At 38.1% G+C, this 27053-nt stretch overlaps 1 protein-coding gene across 1 annotated transcript in view; it reads right to left on the reverse strand.

The window, feature by feature from the left end:
* AMPH (amphiphysin) overlaps positions 1-27053 on the reverse strand; it is a 124760-nt gene that overhangs the window by 21473 nt on the left and 76234 nt on the right. Inside the window, exons 4-16 of the mRNA XM_086844481.1 lie at positions 24642-24736; positions 20543-20638; positions 19127-19234; positions 18660-18745; positions 16961-17036; positions 15997-16079; positions 13283-13421; positions 11682-11810; positions 6774-6881; positions 4098-4121; positions 2808-2831; positions 748-2526; positions 150-182 (exon numbers count right to left, since the gene is read on the reverse strand). Of these exons, the coding sequence (XP_086700607.1) occupies positions 150-182; positions 748-2526; positions 2808-2831; positions 4098-4121; positions 6774-6881; positions 11682-11810; positions 13283-13421; positions 15997-16079; positions 16961-17036; positions 18660-18745; positions 19127-19234; positions 20543-20638; positions 24642-24736 (2780 nt within the window). The remainder of the gene's footprint in view (positions 1-149; positions 183-747; positions 2527-2807; positions 2832-4097; positions 4122-6773; positions 6882-11681; positions 11811-13282; positions 13422-15996; positions 16080-16960; positions 17037-18659; positions 18746-19126; positions 19235-20542; positions 20639-24641; positions 24737-27053) is intronic.

The following is a 27053-nucleotide window of genomic DNA, read 5'->3' on the forward strand; positions in this document are numbered from 1 at the left end:
TCTGACAGCAGACAAGGTCTGGATTTAAGACAGTATGATGTTGCTATGCAGCTTGTCTGTAGAACAGATTTCCTGAATTTGTATAGCCAGTTCTAATGCCTTCCTAATAGAACAGAAAAATATTATCTCAAAACTTTTTTATTTCTTACCTGTGCAAATCCATTAAATGCTATGGTGGATGCCTAAGTAGAAGTGAAGATCAGAACAAATTACCATTTGTTTACTAAATCTGAACATGAGTCAAAACATTTTTATTTGCAAAATAAAAATGTAGGCCAGACATAAAAAAAAAGGAAAAAAAGAAAAAAAAAAGAGAAAAAATAATAAAATGAAGGGTAAGGCAGCAAGAAATTTTACAACAGTGCTATTTGTTAACAAGACATCACAGGCTTAAAGAAAATGACAAAAAGAAAAAGCAGAGAACCTTCAATAATTTAAAAAATAATAATTAAAAAAAGTCCAGATGCATTTAAAGATCTACAGACAAAACACAAAAGCTGACAGACACAATGTGTCTTCACAGTTCAATGCTTCATTCACCATTTCAAAATGCATTTTTGTCAGCCTGCTTGAAGGGCTGAGGGCACCACACCAAGAAGAGTTGCATGGCAATTTTTCAAAAAAAAAAATAGCATGGACTTAGGAAGGGCAGTAGGAAACACACAAATGGAATGTTTTTAAACAACAAGGTTATGCATGGCCTAAGGAACTCTTTGTCTAGACTAGGCTACACACTGGGGTAGGTACCTCTTCTTTATCAGCCTCAATTTCCTGGTACAACAATCCATATCTCCGGTTAGCAATTTCATCTTCAGATAAATCTGAGTTGTTGGTCTCATTGTCTTTAGGACTAGTTGAACTCTCGGTGCTAGCATTTCTGGAATTTCCCATTTGAAACAGAGACAAGGGCCTAGCTATCTCCCTGCTCGGTCCAGGATTGCTAATGCCTGCCTGCTCTCCAGGCAAACCTTGTTTTACTGGTGTCTCCTGAATTACGTGGCTTGTGCTTCCACCTATTTCCCCCCAGCTGTTATCAGCAGCTCCCAGGTCTTCTGTAGACCATTTATTACTAATACCTAACCAAACATTTTCCATGTTACCTTCCTCTGAGTTTTGCTGCTGGGGGAAAAAGGGCCAATTATCCAGTCCATTGGCTTGGCTATCTGACAGACTAGAAAAGCCCCAGGAATCATTAGTAACTGTTGGATCCCAGTTTGCCAGCCAGGGCTCTGTTTCCAAGGCTTCGGGAACATCACTACTAATCACTTCAGTGACTGCTGTTGCTGTCCTACCTGTCACTTGGCCATCTGCATTATCTAGGCAAGGATTATCACAGCTTGTGCCAGCATCATCAGCTGCCATGGGCAGAAATGCCCACTGTTTTTCATCAGCAGTGTGACCTGGAGTACCACTACTACCATTTGGGAGGTGGCTGATGCTGCTATCTTCAGTTCCTTTGCCAGACTCTTCTGCACTGAATAATTCAGCATCACACAAATCACTTCCAGTATCTGAGGGGTACTTTCCTGTGTGGTCAGTTATCTCTAGGTCAACATGTGCCCTCATGTTTATACACTCCATGGATGTATTCTGTTCAGTACCACTGTCAGTTTGGTCTAAGGCCTCCTCAAATGTATTTTTATGGTCCTCATCCCAGATACCAAGGACTCCCTGAGGTTCAGTGCTTTCTATAGTCTCAGAGTTGCACGCCACGATTTTGTCCCCATATTCCAGCCCTGTGCTCAGTGACTGTATTTCTCTATCTGTCTCCTCAATGAGATTGACCTGTTTGAATTCTTCTTCTGTAGAGTTTTCTAGGTTAGCACCACCAGTTCTCCCAGTATCCCCAGTATGATTATCTTCAAACTCATTTAAGTTTTCTACCTCTGTGCTGACTAAAATGTCAAGATCTGATTCTGCTAAACCCTTATGAAATTCTGCCTCACTGTTTCCTTTGGTTTCACAACCTTGCTCTTCCAGTTCCTCTGTACCTTCTACCTCCTTGTAGTTAGCTCCAGTCTCTACCTTTTCACTTGGCTTGACACCTGCCCACTCGTCTTCCTCAAGCTCTTCCTCTGCCTTTTGCACATCACATGGGAGGGGTTCATCCAACAAGCTATCAGTTCCCAGGATGGGTGTCTCAAAACTGGTTACGTTCTCTAAAGGCTGACTGGTCACCACATCTTCCCACACGACATTTTTGGCATCCAACTGGTCCTCCAGTGAAGTCCTCTGGTTTTCGCTTACAGAAGCTGACCCTGGTGCAGCATCCTCCTGCTCACCTACTGCAGGCCAAACACTAGCAGGCAGAGTACCTGTGGATTCGCTTGAGGTTTGCTCTGCCCTGGGGAAAAGCAAAGAACTGCCTGCAGTAATTTCCTGGCTGATACTGGGTGTGCTAACATCTAGGCCCCAGTTGAGTGAACCTAGATCAGTTTGAGATCTGTTAGTATCTTCTGATGACCCACTGTTTGGGGTTTCCTCCATGATCAGGTTACACAGGGAAAGACTTTTTGAAGAATCAGGCTTTAAGCAGACAGAAAAGCAAAGAAAAAACACAAGATGAAAAAGATAAAGGCGGACTTGATGAGAAAACACAAAATTTATATTTTACAAGAGCAATTTTAATCTAAAGAATGAAGTGACTAAGTTAAGCAATTTAAGGAAAAGCTATGTGATTTGCAACATCTGCAGGCAATAATGCAAAAGAGCAGCACTGATACACAAAACCAGAGAGCTATGTGTTATACCACAGTGATTAAAGGAGTCTCTAGAATGGTTACAATTTTGGGGGGATTTTTGCTTACCGGCTGCACCAATTCGCTGCTTGTCTGTATAGAATGAAGTCATACACATAAAACACAGAAAAGAAGAACATGATGTACTTTGATACAGCAGCAATTCATTAATTAGCAGTTCTCTAACCAGCTGCAGTTACCAAATCAGGGTGGGGAAGGAGCGGCGGGTCCTTTACTGCCACTCCACCCAAGACTAATTCCAGGCCTGTGAATTTCAAACCTCTGAATTACATTATAAAAAATGTTCTTCATGTTTGTTGAATATTGATCACCTCTTGCTTTCCCCTGTGAATCACTGACATTTTTATTTCAAATGTTTAGCTATGAAGGCATTTTTAAAAATTAGAGCAAGATGAAAATAATTATAATACAGAATACATACATAACATTAAAAAGCTATAAATAAAACCGTGCAAAAAGAAGACATTGATAAAGCTATCTAATTTAAGTTTAGAGCAATACACTCTCAACATTTCTGGGTTATTTTATGTGGTCTAGATATTTGCAGAAATTTTGGCTAGCCTACATACATACCTTTTTTTATCAAGCTTTATTTAACCTCAGTATTAAGAGATAAGCATTTAACATACATCACATGAGGAATGTGCTTGAAAAACTGTGCTGTGAACCTGAATACATGATAAGCATTCACAGATTTCTGTGCTGGCTGGTGCTACAAAAGGTCAAATATGAACATATCAGGTTCCATGTCAAGTCAGCCCAGCTAACTCCATTACACACAGTTAAAAGAAAGCTCACAAAAATGGGTTGTTTTCTTCCTGCAAATAATTTTATCTGATTTGGCTCCAGGAGGAAGAAGGAAGGATTCATACAGTTTCCTACAGTAGCAGTTTCTTTTGTGAGTAACTCCAGTTCACTGTACTGCCCACAAGGACAAGCTGAATTCTGTCTTTACTCCTAATTTTGAGAAAATGGTTGTCCATTAATGGACACCTTCAGGTATTTAAAACAAGTGACATATCCATTATTTCCTTCTAATAGCTGTACTTTGGGCATATTAAAAGAAACACACTTAGGTGTAGTGATTTGGAATCTTTTAGCCTAGATTTATATCATATATAAATAACCTATATCATTTAGGTTTTGTAGGCTAAGCAACAGAGATTATTTTTTGTTGTTGTTAGTTTTAAAATATACCCAGTGGATTAATATACTTGAAAGAGCTTTTCAAGGTCTGTGAATTCTTTATCTCAGCTTTTGGTAAAAGAATTGCAAATCTGAGTTTAAGTTTTTACAAAACCATAGGCACAGAAATGCTATTATGTATGTCAGGCTTACCGTCCATAGATCCCATGGCAATGTCTGAAAAAAGTAGTGGAAAAAAGAGTCAGAAAAATACAATTCCTGTACTGTATGTCCAACATGCTACATAACAATGACCATTAAATAAGAAGAGAGAACTTACTTACACGCTTGCTTATAGTATATTACATATACTATATAGTATGGTACATACATATTTTATATGTTAGCACATGTGTGTGTCTGTGTATGTATATGCATAATACTTTTGGTTATCAAGGATGAGCAGTATGCAATGCATTGTGGTATTTCCCACTTCAAAGTAGTTGTTGTTTTCCAGAAAACTCACATTGCTGTGTGCATGACTAATGGTCAGATTCTGAGCTGGTCACTGAGTGACTTTCAACAGGTATACAAGACTCTGCAAGGTGTCAGCTTTAAAGAGCTTACAAAGTTGGGGTTTTCTAGCCCGTTAAAAATGATGCAGCTGTCCAGTGAGAATAAATGGGCTTCCTCACAACACTGACACTAGAAAGGAAAATGGCATACTATTTGGGAAAGGAAATAAGAAAGCTGACCAATATTTTCTTTTTCTTGTCCAATCTATTAAGAACTGCTAGTGACCTCTCAACAGAAGAGCTATACAGACAAACGAAATAAAAGCAGCAGACTTCATGGCAAATATTTATAGCCCACCACATGAGATGGAACGCTGCTGGTTCGTATCAAAAGAGAAGAAAATCAGACAGGTTTAGAAAGGTCCCTTCTGGCACAGCCATAGAAACAGAAAACCAACTGAGGAAGGACAGACCAGGGCTCCCATACTGTGGTTGGATCACCCTGGCAGAGCACTGGAGGGAGGTAATTAATTAAATTAACAATAGACAAGTCATGCCAGGCCTTCCAAGGCATCATGCACAGATGACTACTGTCTTCACATCACTACTTCAGCTGTTTGCTAAATGGAAAATATCCATGACTGAGACAAAAACTATACACATATGGAAATACCACTTAAGGCTCTCTTCTTATTCTTCCTGCAAGCACAGGGCTCTGCAGCCACAGGTTTCATTCTCTCTATACTGCCATAGTAATGACCCTGTCAACTCCAGTGAGACCAAGACCCAGACTGCAGGGCTGTCTTCCCTTCTAAAATCAGTGTTCTGTCTCATCTACATGCTCTTGTAGATGCAGACCATTCATTTTCATATGCCTTTGTTCTGCAGAAAGGTGAAAGGAATGAGTAGAGGTGTTCAGTGAATGCTTCTTATGCCCCTAGATGAAAAGTTATGATGTACTTTTCTACACAGAATTATATTCTGGATTTCATGGTCCAGTTGAATATAAAATAATTGTTTTTCACTACAGTAATAAATTTTTCTACAATCTGTACAATATGATGCCAGAACAAATGTGTTCTGTCATAAAAGTATATTTTATTTAATGATCCCACTGTTCTAATCAGCACTATAACAAAACAAGCTGAAAGAGTAGATAGCAAAGTCACACTTAGCATTTTCTGTCACTGCTGAATGCTATAGAATTATTTGCCTTCCCCTTCCTTTTCTCTGTTTAGAGGGATAAAAAAATGTAACAAATAAAATGCACAAAGCTTTTGCTAGAATGGAACACTTCTTGTAGCAAATCTCAATGAGAAAATTCAGCTAATGTTCAGAGTGCTGACAGTGCATCATTTTTCTGACAGCACATATCCTGTCAGAGATCACTACAGATCTCATTACATAACTAGGCCTTCACGCTGAATAAGAAATTAATTAACTGAGGAGATCAGCAGAGAATCAGGACCATCTCAGCCTTAAAGCTTCTTGTCTTCTCACTCCTTTCCCAGTGCTGCATTTCTGAACAGCTGATTAGTCTTCCTATGTCTCACAGAACAAGCCAGATTAATGATAGGTCTTGCTATCAGCGTATTCACATTGCTTCTTTGTGTACAAGACATGCTGGCCAGAAGATCTTCCCTATTTTGCTACCTGCCCTCTTGGCAGTGAGGGTGAATTCTGGATTTTAAAATAGCATATCCTGTAGGTTAAGACAATGAATATCAACAACTTGACAGATTAATGTTTTCTTTTTTTTTTAAATTTTAATATTTTCTTTTTTATACTGCTGTGATAAACTACCACTGCAAATATTACTATTGAATGTAGACTTTCAATAAAACAACATTCTACAAGAAAACACCCTATTCCATACTCTAATTTTCCTTGAGGTTAGGACTAAAGTAGATTAATAGCAAAACCACTCAGATCATACCACTGCTTGGTACATCCATCACAGTGAAGCAACTGCATGGTGACTCCAAGAGACCTAGGTCCCCTAAGGCATCTTTCCAGATATGATGAATCAAAGTCAGGTCAGAAAAGTTGTCAGAAAAGCAAGAACTGGAGAATAATAATGTTTACACTAAGAGTTATTCTAAAGATGGAAAATAACAGGATGCTAAAGTCAAGGCCAAGGTACCAGCAACAATTCTCATCAGCAGACATCTCATTTTATCACCTAACAATTTCCTCTCCTTCCAGTACATCATCAAGCACAGGGTTACTGAGGGAGAAAATAAAAGGCTGACTTGTGCTTCTCAGGAAGATAAACTTTCTCAGACACTTCTGATTAACACATGGGACAAACCTTTTCTACCAAACACAGTACATTGCATTCATATGCTTTGCCTATGTCAGGGCAAAGAGATACCTGAGACATGGGTGAATGACTAACTCCTGTTGATACAGCTTCTGGCTTGAAGGGGTCGAAGTCCAAATCCAGTAACGATTCCTCTTTCTTAGCTTCAGGTACTTCATTCTGTTAGAAGAGAAATATAACTCTTGAAAAACTTATCTTTTAAAAGCTGCCCTGGGCAGTAAAATATTAAAATGATTAAGAAAGAAAACAAACCACCCCATATATTTACTAGCTGTGGTGCACACCAGAAGGTGAAGGAGCTTTGAAGATTTTCCTGAGCTTTAGTACAAGTTTTACTTTAATGAGATTCACTCTTATGATGTCTTTGGTTTCTCTGCAGTAGAGCTTTGCCTTTTCAGGCTAAACAGTGACAGCCCTCCCAAAAAAGTACACCTCCTGATGGTGAAGGCCCTTTTAAAGTTCTTTGAGACGGACATCAAAGATAAAAACTACATAAATGCACCCAATATCCATACATTCTAGTAACTTAATCTCTTCCCAAACACAAACATTAGTAAAAAGCCAATACAGAAGGATCTAAGCGCATTTGAATTAAGTTTTAATTCTGAACATGTATACCTATTTATAATTAATGTTGTCTTGAGCTCTAAACGTTAGGAAACATCGATAGTTAGGCACTGGAACAGGCTGCCCAGAGAAGCCATGGATGTTCCATCCCTAAAAGTGTTCAAAGCCAGGTTGGATGGGGCTTTGAGCAGCCTGGTCTAGTGAGAGCTGTCCCTGTCCATGGCATGGGGGTGGGGGGGTGGAACTAGGTGATCTTTAAGGTCTCTTTCAACCAAAACCATTTTATAATTCTATGATATGCTCTTATTTAACTGGATTACATAGTAGAGCCTTTTTGGTTTGCAATTAATAAATTAACCAAGGCCTCTGAGGTCACTAGAAGAATGTACACACACACTATATATATAGATATATATATATATCTATCTATATCTATATATATATTTGTTTAATGGGGCTACAGGTCTTTTCTGCTAAAATAACCTCAAAAAACAATTAGTGTGCTTCAACATAACATACTAATTAGTGTGAAACTGTAGCTGAGATTTAATTATCATTAATTGTAAATATCCTAAGCAAGCATCTTGGTCTTGCTAACAAGGCTAGTACTGCCTACTGCTAGCTGCTCAGTTAAATAGTGGGAGAAGCTTGTACAACAGGGCAAGTCTAACACAATATGGCAGGCATAAACCCAGAAAATCTAGGAGATAATGATGATGACAATGGTAGGACATTTGAGAGTATAAACATTCCTAATTAGTGTTACTATTAAATAGTAAATAGATGTTCAAATTTAGGTAATTAATAATTCCATTATGCCACAAAACACCTTAACACTCTCTGTCACCTGCAAACATGGTCAAAAGAGCTCCTCAGCTCACATGTTAGGAATGACAGAGTGACCTAGAACTCCTCAGTCTGTAAGAAGTGTGCTAGGGATGATGTGAGAAGGGTCTCTACCAGTGTGAGAGGCACAGGGGTTTGGCTGTTCCCTGGTTCCTCCAAACCAGGAAGGCAGTTGGCAGCAAAGTTTATGGGGTCAAATGTAAAATAAAGAAGTGGTGCTGCTCCCTGTGACACAGGGTCCAGCTGGGGACCTCCTTGGCTTCAGGTAGTCTGAATGTGAAAAATGTACACATGCTGAAAGACTGAATAAACTTGTGGCAAAGTAGTCTGTTGAGGCTCACTAAATAGGTATAAATCATGCTGAGGAAGCCCCAGAACAGAGAATGACTGGAGGCTGAGAGACTGTAGTAGGAGGGGGTATCAAGAGTACCTACTTGGCTTGCCTTGATTTATCTTCTTTCTTTGCCCTTCTGCATCATTGATGATGACAGATAACTGGTCTGACACACTGAAGCCAGTGTTATAGTCTTAAATTTTAGCTAAAAAACCCACTATTCCCACTAGTAACCAACATTACATTAATTCTCTCATGCCTTCCATCAAGTGTATTTAGTCTCCATCACATATGCTCTTGAGGCACTAATACCCATATGGTCATACAACTTGATGAAACAACAGCATTTGCTGGCATATAATCAGAACTGGATGGAGACATAAAAGATAATTATCTTTCACTGAGGTTTGAGAATGAAGTTGCTCCCTTTGAGGACCGAATCAAACTAACAGGAGTCTTACTTAGGCCATGAGTGATGACAGCTAAGGTATTGGAAGTGACAGGGTACTGATCACTGATAGCAAAGGTTATCATGTACCCACAACCCTCAGACCAAAACAAAGAAAACACTCAACTTAGTGACAAAGGCCCAAATAAACATATAGAGTACCTAAGATACCACATTACAGGGAGATGCAGAAGAAACAGGAATCTCACAAAATCCCTCAATAAGGGGCAAAGCTGTGACAGGAAGGTTTGCCAAATATCCCATATTTATTCTACCACAGCATGAGGAAGCATGAATAAATGAAACATTTGAAAGAGGCAGCTGTAGCAGAAGCAAGGCTATACCTCTCAGAGGTATGTACAAGGAATGAAGAAGGCTCAAAAAACCTTCAAGGACTACCAGAACTGTTATCCTCTCTCTGTACACAGTCTGTACAAGCCTTAAAATAGCCTTAGCCATTATAGACCATCCACTTTAGAACTGTCAGGCACACTCAAACACATTATGTATCTGTAGGGGGCATATAAAGGCCTACAATGTCCAAGCTAGTAATTGGACACTAGGGAGACATGTGATGTGAAGAAAAGGAGAAATAAATCAAGGAACATGCATTCTGAATGATCTTTTCATCTGGTCACCCAGATATTTCATCTTTTCACCTCTTTACAAGGCAGTAATTAAATCCAGTTTTGATGATGAAAACCAGGATGCGTGAGACACTTTGCTGAACCGACATCTTCAACTAATCAACTTTCAGCATCTTGAACTAATGCATTGAATGCATCAGTACTGCTTGGCAAAGAAGGAGGGAACAACAACAATTACCAGATATTTGTGTTTCAGGAAACGAAAGTGTTTGGCCTGTTTGTAATCACCCCCAAACACTGTATCAAAGCAGCAAAGCTCTACTCATCAGTCTGTTGGTTTTGTGCCTTTGTATGAGCAGTGTCTGGGACACCAGTGGTGGTCCCTTGGGAAGTCCTGCACCATTGGCAGGCTCTGCAGGCTTAATAGCTGTTCAACAAGGGCTTTGGGAGTATAGGAGAATCCATAAACACCATGTGAAATAAGCCCATATTTCCTGTGGATTTCATGCTATATAATTTTTTTAACTGGTTCACATACACAAGGATAGAAAACCTGTACATCACATTGTTTGGGTATGTCTGTATGTAGTCAGAGATCTCAGACACAGTAAGTAGGGTGCTTTAGTGATGGGAGTGGAGGGAGAAGTGCAGATGATTGATGAGAAGGTGGTCATGGAATAGTTTAGGATATTCCCTGGTCATTGACTGTGGAGGAGGGAAGGATATAAATCACTCAGTAAAGGGAGATCCATTTTTCTTGAGAGACAAGGAAAAGAGCTCACTTCTCAGAAGCATGCCCACTTTTATTATGCCATTCCATTTCTATGCCACTTTCACATAGAAAGGTTATAAGGATTCTGGAAGCATAACTTATATAAGCTAATTTAAAGCTTTGTTCTGGTGTCATCTCCTAATGGAAAAGGAAAGCAGTTCCATTTCTGCTTCCCTGGATGGCCTGACATATACATGTTAGCTGGAAATGGTATTTAATTCAGGGGGCCATATCTAGCACAAGTTACACCAACTCTTTCCAGTGATTTCAAGGCTCATGCTCCTAAAGTAATTAATTCCTATGAAATCAGGGTACAGTGGTGCAAGACACCCGCCATGTCCCTTCAGAAAGAGTGGCTGCCAGCAGCTGCATTCTGGGAGTAGCCTTTAATTCTTTAGTTGCATGGAGACTTAACTATAAGTAAGTCTTTTCTGAATAGACCCCTATATACAGCAATGCATGCTTCTCCCTACCACAAGAAAACAAAGCATCACATGTTCAAATTGTATAAAATACATTTTTCATTGCTGTGCCTTTGTTCTCCTGTGTTGTCAAATGAATTACAATAAAACCAATGATTCAAATGAAAACAGAAATTCCTAAATATTTTGTGTAAGCTTCAGATCTACATATTTCTCCCCAGTCTATCAGATGCAGGCTTTTAGAGCTACAATTACCATGAAAGAAAGGGTCCATTATCAAAAAAAGTGGCAATCACTGTAAGTATGTAAAAGCTGAATAGCTGAATACAAATTTTATGGCCTTATTTTGCACAATTCTGGCTTTTCTGTTTATTATACACAACTTTTAAAAATATAATAGTAAGATGAAATGAATTTTGATCCCTCCTTTGCTATGCACCTAATGTTTCTATGAGCATAGCCAAGTGAACAAATCATCTGCCTGAAGCAGTCTTTTATACCTGTAAAAACCAGACAAGTTCCATTTTATAAAAATCACTCAACAGAAAGAAGGAATACTTTTGATGATTTTGATGAAGGAAACAGAAGTAATGAAGGATCTCTGTAAAGTTCCACTTGAGATGCTTAGCATTAAAAAAAAACAACATCTTAGATCAACTCTCAGCTAGTAATGCAACAATGCATTTAAATCTCAAACATGGCTATATCACAGTATGTTTAATCAGGCCTCTCAGGAAATCGCTCTTTTTTTCAATATGTTAGCAATGTTAGCCCTCTTGAGTGATTATGTGTGACCTATTCAAAGGCAGAACACCATATGTGTAACTCAAGATTACAGAAAGTGGTAATTGTGCCTCTGCCTTCTACCTGTGCCTTCTTTTTCCCCTCCCCAATGAAGATCAGCCCCAGGGGCATTATCTTGGAGAATGGGTGATCTAAGGTGATTACATGTGTGGACTTCTACACAATTCACTGAAGCTTACCTGTGATGGGGTTGTCACATTGATTTCTGGGACGAAGTTGTCGTCAAATAAGTTAATGATGTTCTCCTGTTGCAGCTCCTTCGTGGGTGTGAGTTTAGGCAGTGGTGGGACTGGTGGACCTTTCCTCAGCTAGGCAGACAGCAAAAATGTCACAGACTACTTCAGGGATAAAAGAAAATATTTAATCTAGGCCTAAACAAATGATCTTAGGTTTGTACTTTGGCTTATGTTTGTACATGGGAATAAGCCATGTATTGAAAGGAACTGTTTAGCTGTTCACCACCAAATGCTTTGAAAAAAACGTTATGGGAAGAGCAGCACAACCCTATGTTTCAAAGTCATTAAAACTCAAGGTTTCACATTTGATACAAAAGCAACTCTTGGTTGTTTTCTTTCTGCTGAGACAGGCACACCATGTAAGACACTAGCTCTCCTATGCAGCCCATAGCTGGAAGGGTGATACTGAACAGAAGCAATGCCTCTGCAGCTTTTTGGCTTCTTAAGTTAATTTGTGTTTGGCTTTGGGATTTTGTATCTGCTCATCTGTTGCTAGCCTTAGGGTGAACTTAATGCTAAGAGCACATCTCTGGAAACTATAGCACTTCAAAGGTATTTAGTTTACTATATTCCTCCTGCTCTCCAGAGATTCACATAACTGTGATGAACTAATTGCTAGGAATAATACCTAATAGTATTGGATAATTTTTAAATCTATCAAAAACCCAAGAAAATAAATCCACAAAAAAATCCTCAGTTAGTATAGTGACATAACACCATTGGCACCAATGAGGCTGAGTCCTACCAGGTGAATACTCAGGCAGTGAGTTGTCACATTTTGGGAGACCAGGGAAAATAAGCATGATCACATGCAAGATACAAATTTGATTTTCTTCTGACATGCAGACTGCATAGAAACAGCAATCAGTACAGAAGCTATCCCAATTCCAAAAATATCCGTAACATCAACACAAGCCTCTGATATACACATGAAGTATCATATACAACTCATGCTGCAGATGGACATGATGAATGAAACCAATTCTTATTTCTGAGAATAGAAATTACTCCATTGATTACAACAGTGTCGAACTTCCCCTTTAATGTTTAAAACAATAAGACTGTAATTATCAGTAATTAGCAGAGCAGTATTTCAGCTAGCTTTAGTTTTCATTGTTTTAGAGAGTGGCCAGACCAGTGATATTCATTGGCTAATTTTTCCCAGGGTAAGCATTAATTTGAAGATGAATGAAGAGCAGAACTATATAGTGTACAAAAATTCACAGGGAGGTTTCAGAAACAGGCTTTTCAAACTATCACTGCTGGTATATGGGTCCTTAGAGAAGATGCAACTTTTTAAGCAGTGTTTTTGCTTTGTCACCACAAGTCCCACCAATTCACCAGGCACCCAAATCTTTCTTCTTTCCCCTAATATAACAACCATTTTCTATTCATGTTGTGACACAGGGATGAACAAGCGATGAACAGAACAGACTGCAACAGAACCAGTGGCTTTTCTGCCTTTACTCAATCTACCAAGTACATCATCTCAGCTATCTTTCACTGTACAACAGGCCAGGTCCCTCTGCCAGGTATCTCCTTACCTGTGTGGGTGACTTAGGTCGGGCTGGTGCCGGGGACGCTGGTGCCAGCATATGGTTGGGACTAGCAGTAGGGCTAGGTAGGGGAGAGACCTCCTCTGGTGGTGACGGTGTTTTTGCAAAGCGGAGTGGACCTGAATCACTAGACAGAAGCAGAGGAATGGCAAGGACATACATATCTTGCTGACTTCTTACTTTGAAAATCTGATGTTGAACTGCATCCATGAAGTAATGCCAGTGACCACAAAAAACAGTCCACACTGGAGATGAGCTAAGCCATTAAATAGTGACTAAAACTAAAACTGCAGTTAAAGACAATTAAAATTCAGTGTCAAAGGAAGTTTTAATTTTGATTTTTTAATTATCTTGAGTTTTGGAACATTTGTTTACCTGATCATTGTAGTTTGAAGAAAACATAGTACCTGCATTTTTTTCAGATTCTGGACCTGAAATACCATTTCACTTATAAATTTATAACTACTATAAACTGTGAAATGGATTTACTGTCTTAATTTCACACATTTCTTGGAATAAAAGACTCTAAAGATTAAAAAAACCCAGAGGAAGGCATAACAATGAATAATGCAAATGATTTTAAAAGCCCAGCGACTTCAGGAAGGTTTCAATAGAACAAAACACAGCCAAGATTATTATAAAGATATCAGTATGTAGAAGGACAAATCACAACAATCATAAACAAGCAGCAGTCCAGTGACTTCTACAGAGCTCTGCTGATACTAAGAAAAGATCTGATGAAGTCGTAGAAAGCATCTGCCCTTCTCATGAAAGGACCTGGTGCAAACACTGAGAAAATATTCAGCTACCTAGATATGCAGAAAGCTTACAGTGAGGGAGACTATGAACTACAGTACCCAACAAGCACACTACTTGGTAAGAGCGACTCCTACACATCCTCAGGGAGAGCAGAAGCACCACCTGATTGAGAGCACAGCATAAACATGATCCTAATGCTAACACAAGAAAAACTGTTCTTTGGAAGGACAAACTTAGCTCACACTCACCACCTCTTTCTGTGGAAATGTTAAAAGAGAAAAAACAAGCAGTCATTAAGAAATTTATGTGCCAGGTACAATATTTGCCTTCAGGACAGAGTATTCAGTAGGATGTAAGTTTTTAAGATGTTTCTTTTTATGCAGTTCTTTAAAATGAAGACTAGATACTGTACTTGTCTAGTATCAACTTCTCACACATCTAAAATGGAAAGCTGTTTTATCTCATCAAGACCCACTAGTGAGTCTTTTAGAGTATCATCACTAATAAGGGAAGTAAAAATCTATCCAGACTTTCACACAAGTACAAAGAGTACAGCAAAAGACAGTAACAAAGTAACTGAAAAAATGGATTTTTAGAAAGCTTTGTAAGAGTTCACACTACATTAAATGACATCTAGTAATTTGCAGCAAAAATAATTTTGCTTTTTTCTTTCAGTGATGGAATGAAAAACTCAGTGGGAACAAGCAAGTGCATGTTGGACATGGTCTAAAAGACACAGGTGGATAAAATACTAATTTTTCTTTACAAAAAGCGCTTAAAATCTTCCAGCAATACATCATTTTACATCACATAAAGGTATTCTACAAATCCAGTTTGTGAGTCTGTTCTAAATGGGCCGAAGTTAACAGCTCCGAAGGCAATATGTAATAAACAATCATGGATTGTACTGAAATAATCTAAAATGCAACTTATAGTGATGTGCTTACAAAATAGTTCTGAATTTTGCATTACATCAGAAGCTTCAGTATCTCATTCTTTGTTCCTCTAAATTGAGATTAAAACAAATGTAGGAGTATCTGCCATATTTTTGAGGCAGACATTATGTTCTTTGGTCAGTCTTAATTGCTGCTAATCCACCTCCATCTTGGGGGCAAATCAGCAGTAAGGAACAAATTTAATTTTAATTTATGCCTCAACATTATCTGGCTTTTGTGCTATAAACTGATTTTCTGGCATTGGGTGGAAAATGTTGATGTGGGCAGAGACCTACCACGTGGCACGTGCAGCAGGCGGCTGCACACAATAGGGGCTACATTTGTTGAAAGCAAAAAATCCAGAAATACTGTACTGGCATCCACTGACCTTAAGAAAGCACCATCTGATTTTAAACTCCTTTTGGTTTTGTGCTTTAAAACAAGATTTCACTTGAAAGTCTTTTAAAATATGGTATTTCATGACATTCTCTTTATTTAAGCTTTTCTGCTTTTATGAGGCACCCTCAGGTCTTTACTTTTCCCCTTAGGCAGAAGAGATAAAAGCTGGCATTCAAAGGCTGGGATTCTCATCTAATAATAGGAGCTAAAAACATTTCTCAATATTTCAAGGCCTTAAACAAATTATGAGAGTTAGCAACATAGCTGTAAACTAAGCATCTAAGAATAAATGAGCTTAGGGTTACTGCAAAGCTTAAGTTAGTGCACTTGGTGCAAATTGATGTAACGGTCTACAGTAAACTTGACTAAATTGAAACAGCCTTCATTCTTTTTTTTTTTGAAAGGACTTTCTAGGAAAATAGTCAGTGAAGAAGGAAGATTTGCATCTTTACTGCTTCATCCCAGACACCTTCATCTACTATCCTGAAAAAATAATGCCTGTTACCATGCTGTGCAGAAATCACTACACATGGTGTTGGTGATTACTACATATGCTGAAACCCACAAAGCCTATAGCAATGCAATTCATTAAAAAGGCAATAAATTTACCTTGGTGCCCCTTGAATGGTGAAGGCCTTGTCTGCATGCTGATCCCCCAGCTTTGTCATCACTTCATATAGTTTGTGACATAACTGTGAAAACAAACCAGTTGCCTGAGTTTATGTGAACAGCTATAGTCATGATTAAAAACACAGGTGATAAATCTGGTCTGACAAATGATAAATCAATAACTTTATGTTACAGTATTAAACCTACCAAGAATTCTCAGTGCCATGTATAGCAAAAGCCCAAAAAGAAACCCATCAAAATCCATAGAATCAAAGATAATAGCAGTTCTTCACAAACTTGAGCCATTTTCTAGAGAACAAGTTCATAAGTGTGATTGAGTGCTATGTGAGCTCTGATGAAAGAGGTCATTTAAGTTTAAAAAAAAAAAGTAACATGGGAAGCCAAGAAGATCCATGTTTTCCCTTGAGAAGTCTAATCCAAATTTTCACAGAGCATCACTAAAGTGAGTTTCCAAAAAATTTTGGTTCCAATTTGAAGGTTGCTATAGATAATACATTACTATTTAGCCAGGTACATTCAAAAGATCCTCAATGAAACAACTTGATTTGCCTAACAGTCACAGATAAAATATTGCATTGCTGACAATGCATATAACAGACTTGAAGGGAATGTTTGACATGCTTTTCTTGTACTGATTAAAGCAAAGAGGTGCTTAGCAATTCTTAGCACAGCAAAAATAATTAGGGCAACAGTAATTATCAAAATAGAAAGTGAATTTAGTGCTACAACTGATAATGCACTGCAATCCAAAATTGTAAGGGGCTGCTCCTTCCTTGAGGAGAGAACAAATACGGCAAGTAGAAATGAATATGATTACTACACCACAAATCTGGATCTATGGCAAATTCTCATGTGTGCCTCTGTTAGATTTTTACTATAAGACATTTTTTAGCTGTCATGCATATCTTAATCCATTATACATGAGATAGTCAGTTTTACTCACTAAAGCTATTTCCTTGTGAAACTTGGCTTCAAGGCTGGATACATTTTTGAAGGTGTTCACATAGAAGCCAATTCGTCTACAAAGGATGGCACAAAGAAAGGAAAAAGAGAATAAAAGATATGTGTGGGATTAACTGTTTTCTGGACTACAAGCAACATTCTTGACTATTACTCTTAGCAAAGCAAATGATGAAATGTCAAAATTTCAGACTAGTTTGCTCACGATTATTTCTGTTAGTGTTAAGATAACGTATTTCACACCGTCCAGTCAACCAAGTTGAGACTACTTCACATCAGATGTCTCTGGCTTTTTTTAAAGAAGCGTGGAAAAGGATGATCACAAGTGCAGCACAAGCACAGGGAAGACAGGATGCTCTGGGCATCCATCTCCCACCAGAGAGCACGCAACCATTTCTTGAAAGGAGAAAGGTACCATTCCAGCCCTGTGAGTCCCTGTGCCCAAATCTTATCACAGAATCAAGGTGATGCCCTTGTGTCTGGGGTCAGCTTTAATGTATACAGCTCAGTACAGCCCAGGCATGGGCATCCCAAGCTCCATTCTGAAACACATGCACATGTACATAAGAGAAAATAATTCAATATAGACTAGACATTTCTGTGCGTGTAGTCAAGAATCTGCTTATTTGGGGTGAACGATTACATTCTTGTACATTTCAAAAGTAGAAGCTCTTTTCTAGGGTTTTGTTTTATTCTTTTTCCTATTTAAAGCTTTCATGTATAATTTCTCCCAACTTTTATTAACAAAAATTATTTTTGGAATAAGAATAAGCCTGAAAAATGTCAGCTCAATAGATAATTTTCTTCCTGAAAAATTGTAATAACTAAAATAAAGGACCGTGAAAGAAATTGCTTTCTAAATTATGCATATTGCTCAAATTAAATTCTACTTTTCCCTGAGACTAGCTGCTGCTTTTTTATACAAAATTTACTGAAGTAAAAGGACCCTTACTCTAAGTCATTCATATGCAGTTTTACTTTTAGTAGGCCCATAAAACAAATACCCTGAAGTGCTAAGAAGGTTTACACTGAAATAGGCAGAAACACAGCAGGAAAATCATCTATTGGTCTGAAATTTAACAGGATTTAATTTAGAAGGCAGAGAAGACAAAGGATACTTCACATTTCCACTCCAGATTGGCAATTGTTAAAGAACATAATACACTAATGAGATGCTTATTTTTCTACTGCTTTTGTTCTCCCATTCATATTGTCTGCATTTTCTGTATAAACACAATCCATGATTAAACATCTTGACTGAATGACCTATGCCATCAAATCATTTAACATCACAACATAATCAGTGTAAAACTATAAAATGTGTCTTCTGGTGTAGCTGTAATAAAAAATGACCTATAAGTAGACCCAGATTATGACAGACTACTCTGTGCTCTAGCATAATTATTTACTTACAAAATGGAAACCTTTTTCACCTCAGAATGAAGATACGGTAATGAATCTCAAGTGCCAACATACATTGAAAGAAATAAGCAAAAGTGCATTTACAGTATATGTATTTTTGGAGCACTTGCATATATTTTTCCTTTTATTATTTCAAGAAGGAAACAGATGGAATCTTCAAGAACCCAACAATCCATTTTCTTTTGACTCTGTTAAAATTCCCTGATTCCTTTTCCTTACTCCCCATTTAAACCTTGCATACAGTATCTCTCTAGGCTTACCGTGACCACAGAGATGGCAACTCTTCTTGCAAGTCAGTGTTAAACTCTTCAAATACTTTCTGTGCTTTTTGAAATTCTTCTTCTGCCTAAACCAAAATGAAACAGGTGACTTCTAAAATCACTATGACATAACAAAACCAAAATGATTTTTGTGTGGTTTTCTTGGTGGGTCTTTCATAATTTTTATTAACAAAGAATGTTTCTCAGTCCCACACCATGGAAGGCAGTACAGGATTTGCTGTCCCCTCAGTCTCATCAAGAGAGCAAGTTATATCTCAAACAGGACTCCTTTGTGAAAGATTCTGGGCATGCCTACCACATGAACCAAAGTATTCAGTATGCATTTATGCTTAGAGATATTATATCTAAGAGAGCAAAAGGAAATTTTGTGCTCTGTCTCTGTACAGAAAAAAAAATGCCACCCAATATCCCCAAGTCTTCTGACAGCATGTTTCTGATTATGCTACCTTGGTGATTCTGCCCTCATCTTTTCTTTTTGAGCTCTGCAGAGCTTCTAGATGATGCCTTGCACTGTCGTAGTCCACTAGCTTTCTGCTTCGTTTTGCAATGCGAGTCTGTAAGGGGTAGAAATGAAAGTAAATATGAGGAGCAGTTTTAAAAAAGCCACTTTACTTGTGTTGTCAATTTAGTTTTTGACATATTTTTATTTTCCCTTCTCTTTTGTTCATATCTGAATTATTATATTATGTAGGAGGAGCATGGAAATGGTAAAAACTAATCAAACATTATTTTCAAACATTATTATCAAACATGGCACAAACTAATCACATTATTTTAAATAAGAAAACATTTTACAGATAGTTTGGAAAGTTTTTTCATGGGTGTAGGGCTTACAGGCCTTAGAGTTGAGGTAAAAGTCTTACATAAGACTTGCCACATTCTCTAGGATCAGTGAATCCGTTAAACTCATGGTAACACTGTCTTTCCCCCCTACATACAGTGTGAAAATTCAGCAATTAATGCATTTTTTCTAGAGTTGGAAAAATGCTAAAATATACTTCTCTGTATAACTGTTCTGACATACACCTAAAATACTGGAGTTCAAGATAGAGATACATTTTGATATAGTCCTTACAAAGCTATATATTTTATGTAAAATTCACATACTGAGAGGGCATAAGCACAGCTTGATTTAAAAGAGAGTTTAAGACTGTACATCACTAATGCTGGTATTTTTAGATTTTTTTTTTTTAGTCCTTGATATAAATTACAAAGGGGATGACTGTGTCTTACCTACTCAGTTATAAACCACCACAAAAAGAATCCAGTTATGCCCATACAGTTGTATTCAAATATAAAAGTATCTACCTCTCACCTATACTGCTTCTCTATCCTCACCCATTTTCTTTAGCAGTCATCTCTCTGGACTGTACATCAAGATGAGCATCTGGAGGAAGCTAAAATCTGTACACCATTCTCTCGTGAAGTGTATTACAAAATCCTTTTGTAACTAATTAAAAGACAGGAACCATGGCTTAGATAAAACAAAGACTCATGAGTGCACCTATCCTGTATCAGAAAACTTTCTTTACATGTAATTTGTCTGGCATTTTAACAGCTGAAGAGCTTAATGTGTCCTTATTGAAGTTGGTTAAAATTATCTCATACCAAAGAAACAGGAGCCTCTACAAAGGCTAATTTATTCCAAGTACTACTGCATGAAAAATATTTTGTTCACTTGGAAAATCAGCCCTGCCTTACGTTAGGTATTTACTTACAGGACAGTATCTTGTACCTTAGAGAAGAGCATGACATCCACCTCCCACCCTTTTTCATTTTTTTGCTTGTAATCTCATTTTCAATTTATTTTACAACTCAACAGAACTTGAAAACTTGTTCTTTATAGAAAATCATTACTCTACTTTGATATCAGGAAATTGTCCTAGATATGTATCCAGCGTTAACAATGACCCATCCACCAGTTTTTGATGGAAGTCTTCCCAAAGTTCATCACATTTCTGAAAAGGTAGAAAGGAGAAAAATGTACTTAGTAGTTTAATGCCACTCTAAACCTAGGAGAAATACAAATGTAATTGGCAAAGATTAATATTTCTGGTTTTAAAATGTTCTTTATGGAAATAAATCAAAGCATAAACATAAGGTGAATGAAGAGGAATACCTTGATATTGCAAGTTCAGTTCACAAAAAACTAAGATTAAACTTTTAAACTAGTTTGTGTTCTCATTATTTCAAATAGTAAGTGCTATGTGAAAATAAGGATGTCATGGATTCAAGGTGTTCCTCAGGGTTTCAGGTCCCTGAAGGTCAGTAACACAGAATGTGAACCTGGCCTAGCTCTTGTGTCTAAGTATGTTCACTGAAGATGAACCTTGTTTACAGAGAAAGGAAGTACAACAAAAAAAATAGAAGAGAAAATAAAATAAAGGGAAAGGTCTTCTCATCTCATTCTTTTTGTGCCATTAAGGTACATTTGATGAAGTGGCTGATGCAGACAAGAACTCTACCTTGTGCTGCTGGAGAATTAGAATGACAGATAGGAAACATCCCAACAGCAGTTGGCAAAATAAATAAAATCCACACACCTGCCACCCTCCTCTGCCCTGAAGGTACAGTGCTTTTCACCAGTCCTTTTTGGAGCTCTGGGGTAGTCACCAGGAGAAACCTGTGTTGTTTTCTGATTTTTAGAACATATTAATGCAGCTCATGTGACAAGGACTCAATGGGTGAGATTCCTTATTAGAAGCAAATCCTGTTACACAGATATAATGCTTGAAGTCCTGGGTTCTCCACTGACCAAATCATTATCACATGTTAAACATCCTGATTTCCCTTTTCTTTGCACATTTCAAAAATCACTTAACATCCTTCCCTTTGATGGAAGGGAGGCTAATAGGTATAAGCACTGCTCTGCAGGGCTGTTATCCTCACTGACAAGTCTGGAAAGCTATTCCCAAGTGTTTGTTTTATCATTACCTACTATATGGTATATTATAAATGCTGTGTGATGCCAGCTTTCAGTTCATTTATTTCCTACTCTAACAGAGTCCCTAATGAATGATTAGAATCTATTAAACATGTTTAAAAGAAATACCTCATTTATTAACACAGCATTTAATCACAGTGGTCTACAAAGCACCACAGCATCAAATTATAGCAAGCAACTGCCAGTGCTGTGTGTTTGTCTTTGTATCTTGCTGATATGTCTTTTGAACAAATTAAAATAATTGAGATTTTCTGAAAGCTAATGGACTCAAAGAACATTGCTGAAGGATTCTTTAAGCCATCATCTTTCCTACCATACAGAATAAGTCCTTTTAAGTGGATTCCTTTTGGAATGATCATTTATATCTTCAACTGAACAGATACATAATTGTTTTTTACTTTAGGCTGGTATCACAGAGTTACAGAACCACAGAATCAACTAGGTTGGAAAAGACCTTTGAGATCATCAAGTCTAACCTATGACCTAACACCTCCTTATCAACTAGATCATGTCACTAAGTGCCACATACAGTCTTTTCTTAAACATCTTCAGGAATGGTGACACCATCACCTCCTTGGACAGGTGATTCCAATGCCAAATCACTCCTTCTGTGAAAAAATTCTTCCTAATGTCCAGCCTAAACTTCCCCTGCTACAGTTTAAGGCTGTGTCCTCTTTCCTGTTGCTGGTTTCCTGGGAGAATTGGTGGGACCAGCCCCACCTGGCTACAACTTTCTTTGAGGCAGTTGTAGACAGTCATAAGGTCTCCCCTGACTCTCCTTTTCTCCAGGCTGAACAACCCCAGCTCCCTCAGCCACTCCTCATAGGACTTGTGTTCCAGACCCTTCACCAGCCTTGTTGCCCTTCTCCAGACATGCTCCAGCATCTCAACATCCTTCCTAAACTGAGGGGCCCAGAACTGGATACACCAGTCAAGGTGTGGCCTCACCAGTGCCGAGTTCAGGGGAAGAACCACTTTTCTTTTTCTGCTGGCCTCACTGTTCCTGATACAGGCCAGGATGCCATTGGCCTTGGCCATGTGGGCACACTGCTGGATCATGTTCAGGCTGCTGCCAATCAGTACCCCCAGGGTCCATGTCCAATCCATGGGCTGCCAGATTTTCCAGGATTGTTCCATGGGAGATGGTGTCAAAGACTTTGCTGAAGTCCAGGTAGACAACATCCACAGCCTTCCCCACATTTACCAGGCAGGTCACCTGGCCATAAGAGGAGATCAGGTTGGTTAGGTAGGACCTGCCTCTTCTAATTTCATGTGGGCTGGCTCTTATCCCCAGGCTGTCTTGCAGGTCCAATGTGATTGCACTGAAGATGAATTGTTCCATAACTGTGCCAGGCACCAAAGTCAGGCTGACAGGCCTGTAGTTTCCTGGATCCTCCTTTCAGTACTTATGGATGGGCATCACACTGGACATCTGAGACCTCTCAAATAACCAAGACTGATGATAAATGATGAAAAGCAGCTTAGTGAACTCTTCTGACAGCTCCCTCACCACTCTAAGGTTGATCCCATCTGGTCTCACAGGCTTTTGAACATCCAAGTGGCTCATCACTAACTGCTTCCTTCTGAATGACAGAGGATCTATTCTGCTCCCTGTCCCTGTATACTAGCTAAAGAGGCCATCTGTCCTGAGGAAGACCTTTTTTATTGCTGACAATTGAGGCAAAGAAGGTGTTAAGTTCCTCAGCCTTTCCCTCATCTTTGGTAACTATACCAAAGTATATACCACCATCTACAATAAAGAATGGAAGTTTTGCTTGATCTTTCTTTTGATATTAATGTATTTATAAAACCACTTTTTATTACCCTTTACTGAAGTGGCCAGGTTAAGTACTAACTGAGGTTTTGCCACTCTGGTTGATGCATTAATCAATACACCTTTTTGACTATGTACTGATAAAAATCAGGAGATTTTGTAACATTACCCATGAGTCTCTTATTAAAAAAACACACCTAGAATTTATCTTTACATTTAATAGAGCTTAAGAGCTGAATTTTGGTCCTTTCACACTCAACTACAAATTTCTGAGTGTAAAATCTAATCTACAGATAAAATGTAAGGTGCAACAGCAAGATGCACCATGAGATTATCCTCTGCTTTACCTAAAACAGTATAAAAAACCTAAATCAACCAACCAAAAAAATATGTATCTTAAATTAGGCAGTTTGGAAGTTGGGTGCTTTTAAAATCAAAAACCTTTGCAGCAGGGAAAGGTAGGAGAAGGCAGCCATAGAGAAGAAAAGCAATCTTTTATAGAATACACTGCTCTGTATTCAGGTTTACTGTTAATTATATTATCAAGGAGGCCTTGCAAACTGAATGCCAGGTGGTTAAACCCTTAATTGACAACCGTTTGCACTTTCTTGTCACCACCATCACATTTTCTGACAGACTTCCCCCAGAAATGAGGCTCTTTAAGCAGGCAGTTCAGAGCACCTCCAATTAAATGCCTACCATGTTTTCTAGAAAAACCTATTTTTCTCTAATCACTGGAGGAAGGTAAAAAGTAAAAATACATAGTGTCCTGAATGCTAATTTGCCTTTAAATTCTGCATTATTCTCAGAGAGGGGTGAGTGTCTCATAAGATACCCTGTTTAGTACCACTAAACTGGCTCAACAGTTGTTACACAGCACAAAAGGATAAGCAGATTTGATAATTTTTAACATTCTTTTTTAACTGAGAATCCCGACTGTAAAATTGCATGTAAGATACCTTTGTACAAACTTGTCAGTCAGGTGCTGTCAGGACCAATTCTGCTCACACTGACGTTATCTCAGTGGGAGCTTTTATCAGCTAGTTCATACAACAGAAACTGCAAGTGCTGCATCTGGCCAGCAGGAGCTGCATTTCGCAAGATCCATAATTTATATGCTGAGAAAACAGGATTTAACATGACATGAAGAATTAAGGTCAATTTTGGATGCACACTTCTCCTCAACAGCTCAGATCAATCCATTTGCATCCAAAATACTTCTTCCCTCTTTCATACATCTTACCTCTCCAATCATTTTCACATCTTCACGTCCATACCAGTCTGGCTCATACACTTCATGGAGAGACTCTGTAAGCTTCTTTGAGGCATCTTGCATTCCTGCAGTTAGACAGAAAGAGGAACATATAAGTGCAAACTGCAATAAATAGTTGCTAAATATCTTCGTTTTCAGCCATATGTACCCACTATGCTATTTCCTCTGGTACATTTACAAAAGAGATACCTGAACTTGGGGAGAGCGCTGTAATGGACATGGTTTTATGAAGAATCTTGTACAGTCACACAGTAGGTCTACAAGTTTGTGGAGCCCAGTGCTTATTTATGTTTGCAACAGGGTGGTGCCTGCAGAGGATTGTGTGAAGCCAAACTGGTCAGCCACTTTTGGAGCTCTTGCTACCACAGGTGGAACAAGAACAGGGACTATTGATGGTTATCACTCTGTAATACACAGAGGAGCTGGCTTAAATGTAAAATAGCTTCAGTGATATTATGAGAAAGGGCCGAAATCCATCTATAGTGAGATCAGTTTGACCTAAATAAATCAAAAAACCACCCTCAGTGAAGGCACTGGGGTTTGCATTTTGATACAGCATGAATCCATTAGATGCTGAATATGGTTCTGAATCCAGTGAAACCAAACTTATCTCACCTAACTTTCTAAGAGTTCAGAATAAGTAATTTTAAAATAACAACTTTTATTTCAACTTCTTTGCAAAATCTCAACAATTGAATTTCTTACTTAGCATTAACTTTCTTTTTTAAAGCACATTTTTTTCTCCAGTCACAATCTGTTTGCTGTCTTGAAAATATCTTTAAGTATGATCTTCAGATTTAACTGCTCAGTGAATGAATTCAGTGACTTATTAGTCACTATATAGTGACTATTACAGAATAAATTAACTTCCTCAGTGAATGAATAACATCAATATTTTTGTTTTCTGCACAAAGAAACATTCACAAGTAGAAAAAGAAAATTAACTTGGAACTCTGAATGTGTAGAAGAGCAGATTTGATCTAGTCAGCTGGTATTCCATCATGCACTCCCAAAAGACATGCTGCAAAAATGACAGGAATATAAATGCAGGAATGCAGATTTCCTAATAAGAAAATGGTGGTCTATGGAATAGATAGAATAGGAAAACAGATACTGAAAAAAATGAAAGTACATGCCTGCTCTCAGTCCTTGAGTACAAAAGACAGAATGGCATGGGGAAGAAAAGTACAAGGGAGATACTGCTGTTTAGAGGGTACAAACTTTCACCCTTAAATCAAAAGGTACTAAGCCAAAACAGAAGATTTGATCTCTTCATTAATTGTCTTGGGGGTGGCTTTTAGTGACTGAGCTTATCTTAGACTGTTAGGATAGCACAAAAATTAAGATGCATTTCTTCCTTTTCCCCTTCATGGTTAATTCTTAGGATGATGTATCTGCAGCTAAGAAAGTGTTCCCCTGAAAAAAAAGGATTTTTTTTTTTCCTTAGAAGATATCAAATTACAATAAAATACAGATGATCTTCACATATATTTTCAGGCAGGCCTCATTTAAAATCTTTAATATAACTGCAAATTAATCAACTCAAGAGGTAAGTCAAAACCAACAGAGTATCTCTTTGCTTAAGAAGGCTGCTTCTCTCCAATCAGGGTGAATGTACAATCCAGGAGGGTTTGTTCATTCCTGCTCACACTTGATCCTTTCTGATACCTGAACTTCTGCCCTTAAGCACTCTGAGTGGTAAACCTGCGGCAGAGGTTCCTGTGCCAGGCAGGCTAGCACAGCTGCTAGATAATCCCTCCTGCAGCCTGCATTCAGCTCAATCACAGACCATGTTGGCACCTTTTCCTAGACTTTCTTAAGTATTACAGGACTCAAGCATGTATCTGCTTAAGAGAATAAGTAAAATACACCTAATACGCCATGCTTGAGTCATATCAAAACTGCACCAACTTTTACATTTTTTTCTGGTCTGAGAATAGGATATTCCTCCATTCCACCACATTCCTGTAAAAAACATTGGTAAAATCCGGCTGCAGTGTCAGGGAAGTGGACAATAAAGTATTTGGATTTTTCGGTCAGGGGCTTCAATCTGAAATTTCCAGGTTAAGATCATCCATCCTACTCCTTCTGACTGCAACTATACCAGGTTTACTGCAATACACCAAATAAGTGAAGAGGTAAATACCAATCCAGTGAATTCCCATTCTTTTTCATGCTTCTGGACATAAACTTACAGTGTCCAATGATTTTTTATTTGGCTGGTTTTCACATAGAATTATTTCTTGCACACTGATACCTTTTATGTGTTATTCAACACTAAATTGAAGAGGATTAGTGTCAGTCTTAGAGACTGTTCTTTCTCTTGGCTGTTTTGAAAGGTTAAGTTGTTAAAAGCAAGTCATTAAAGAACTAAAAAATATG

Source organism: Cyanistes caeruleus, chromosome 1 (genome assembly GCF_971803275.1).
Source record: "Cyanistes caeruleus chromosome 1, bCyaCae1.hap1.1, whole genome shotgun sequence".
Classification (NCBI taxonomy): domain Eukaryota; kingdom Metazoa; phylum Chordata; class Aves; order Passeriformes; family Paridae; genus Cyanistes; species Cyanistes caeruleus.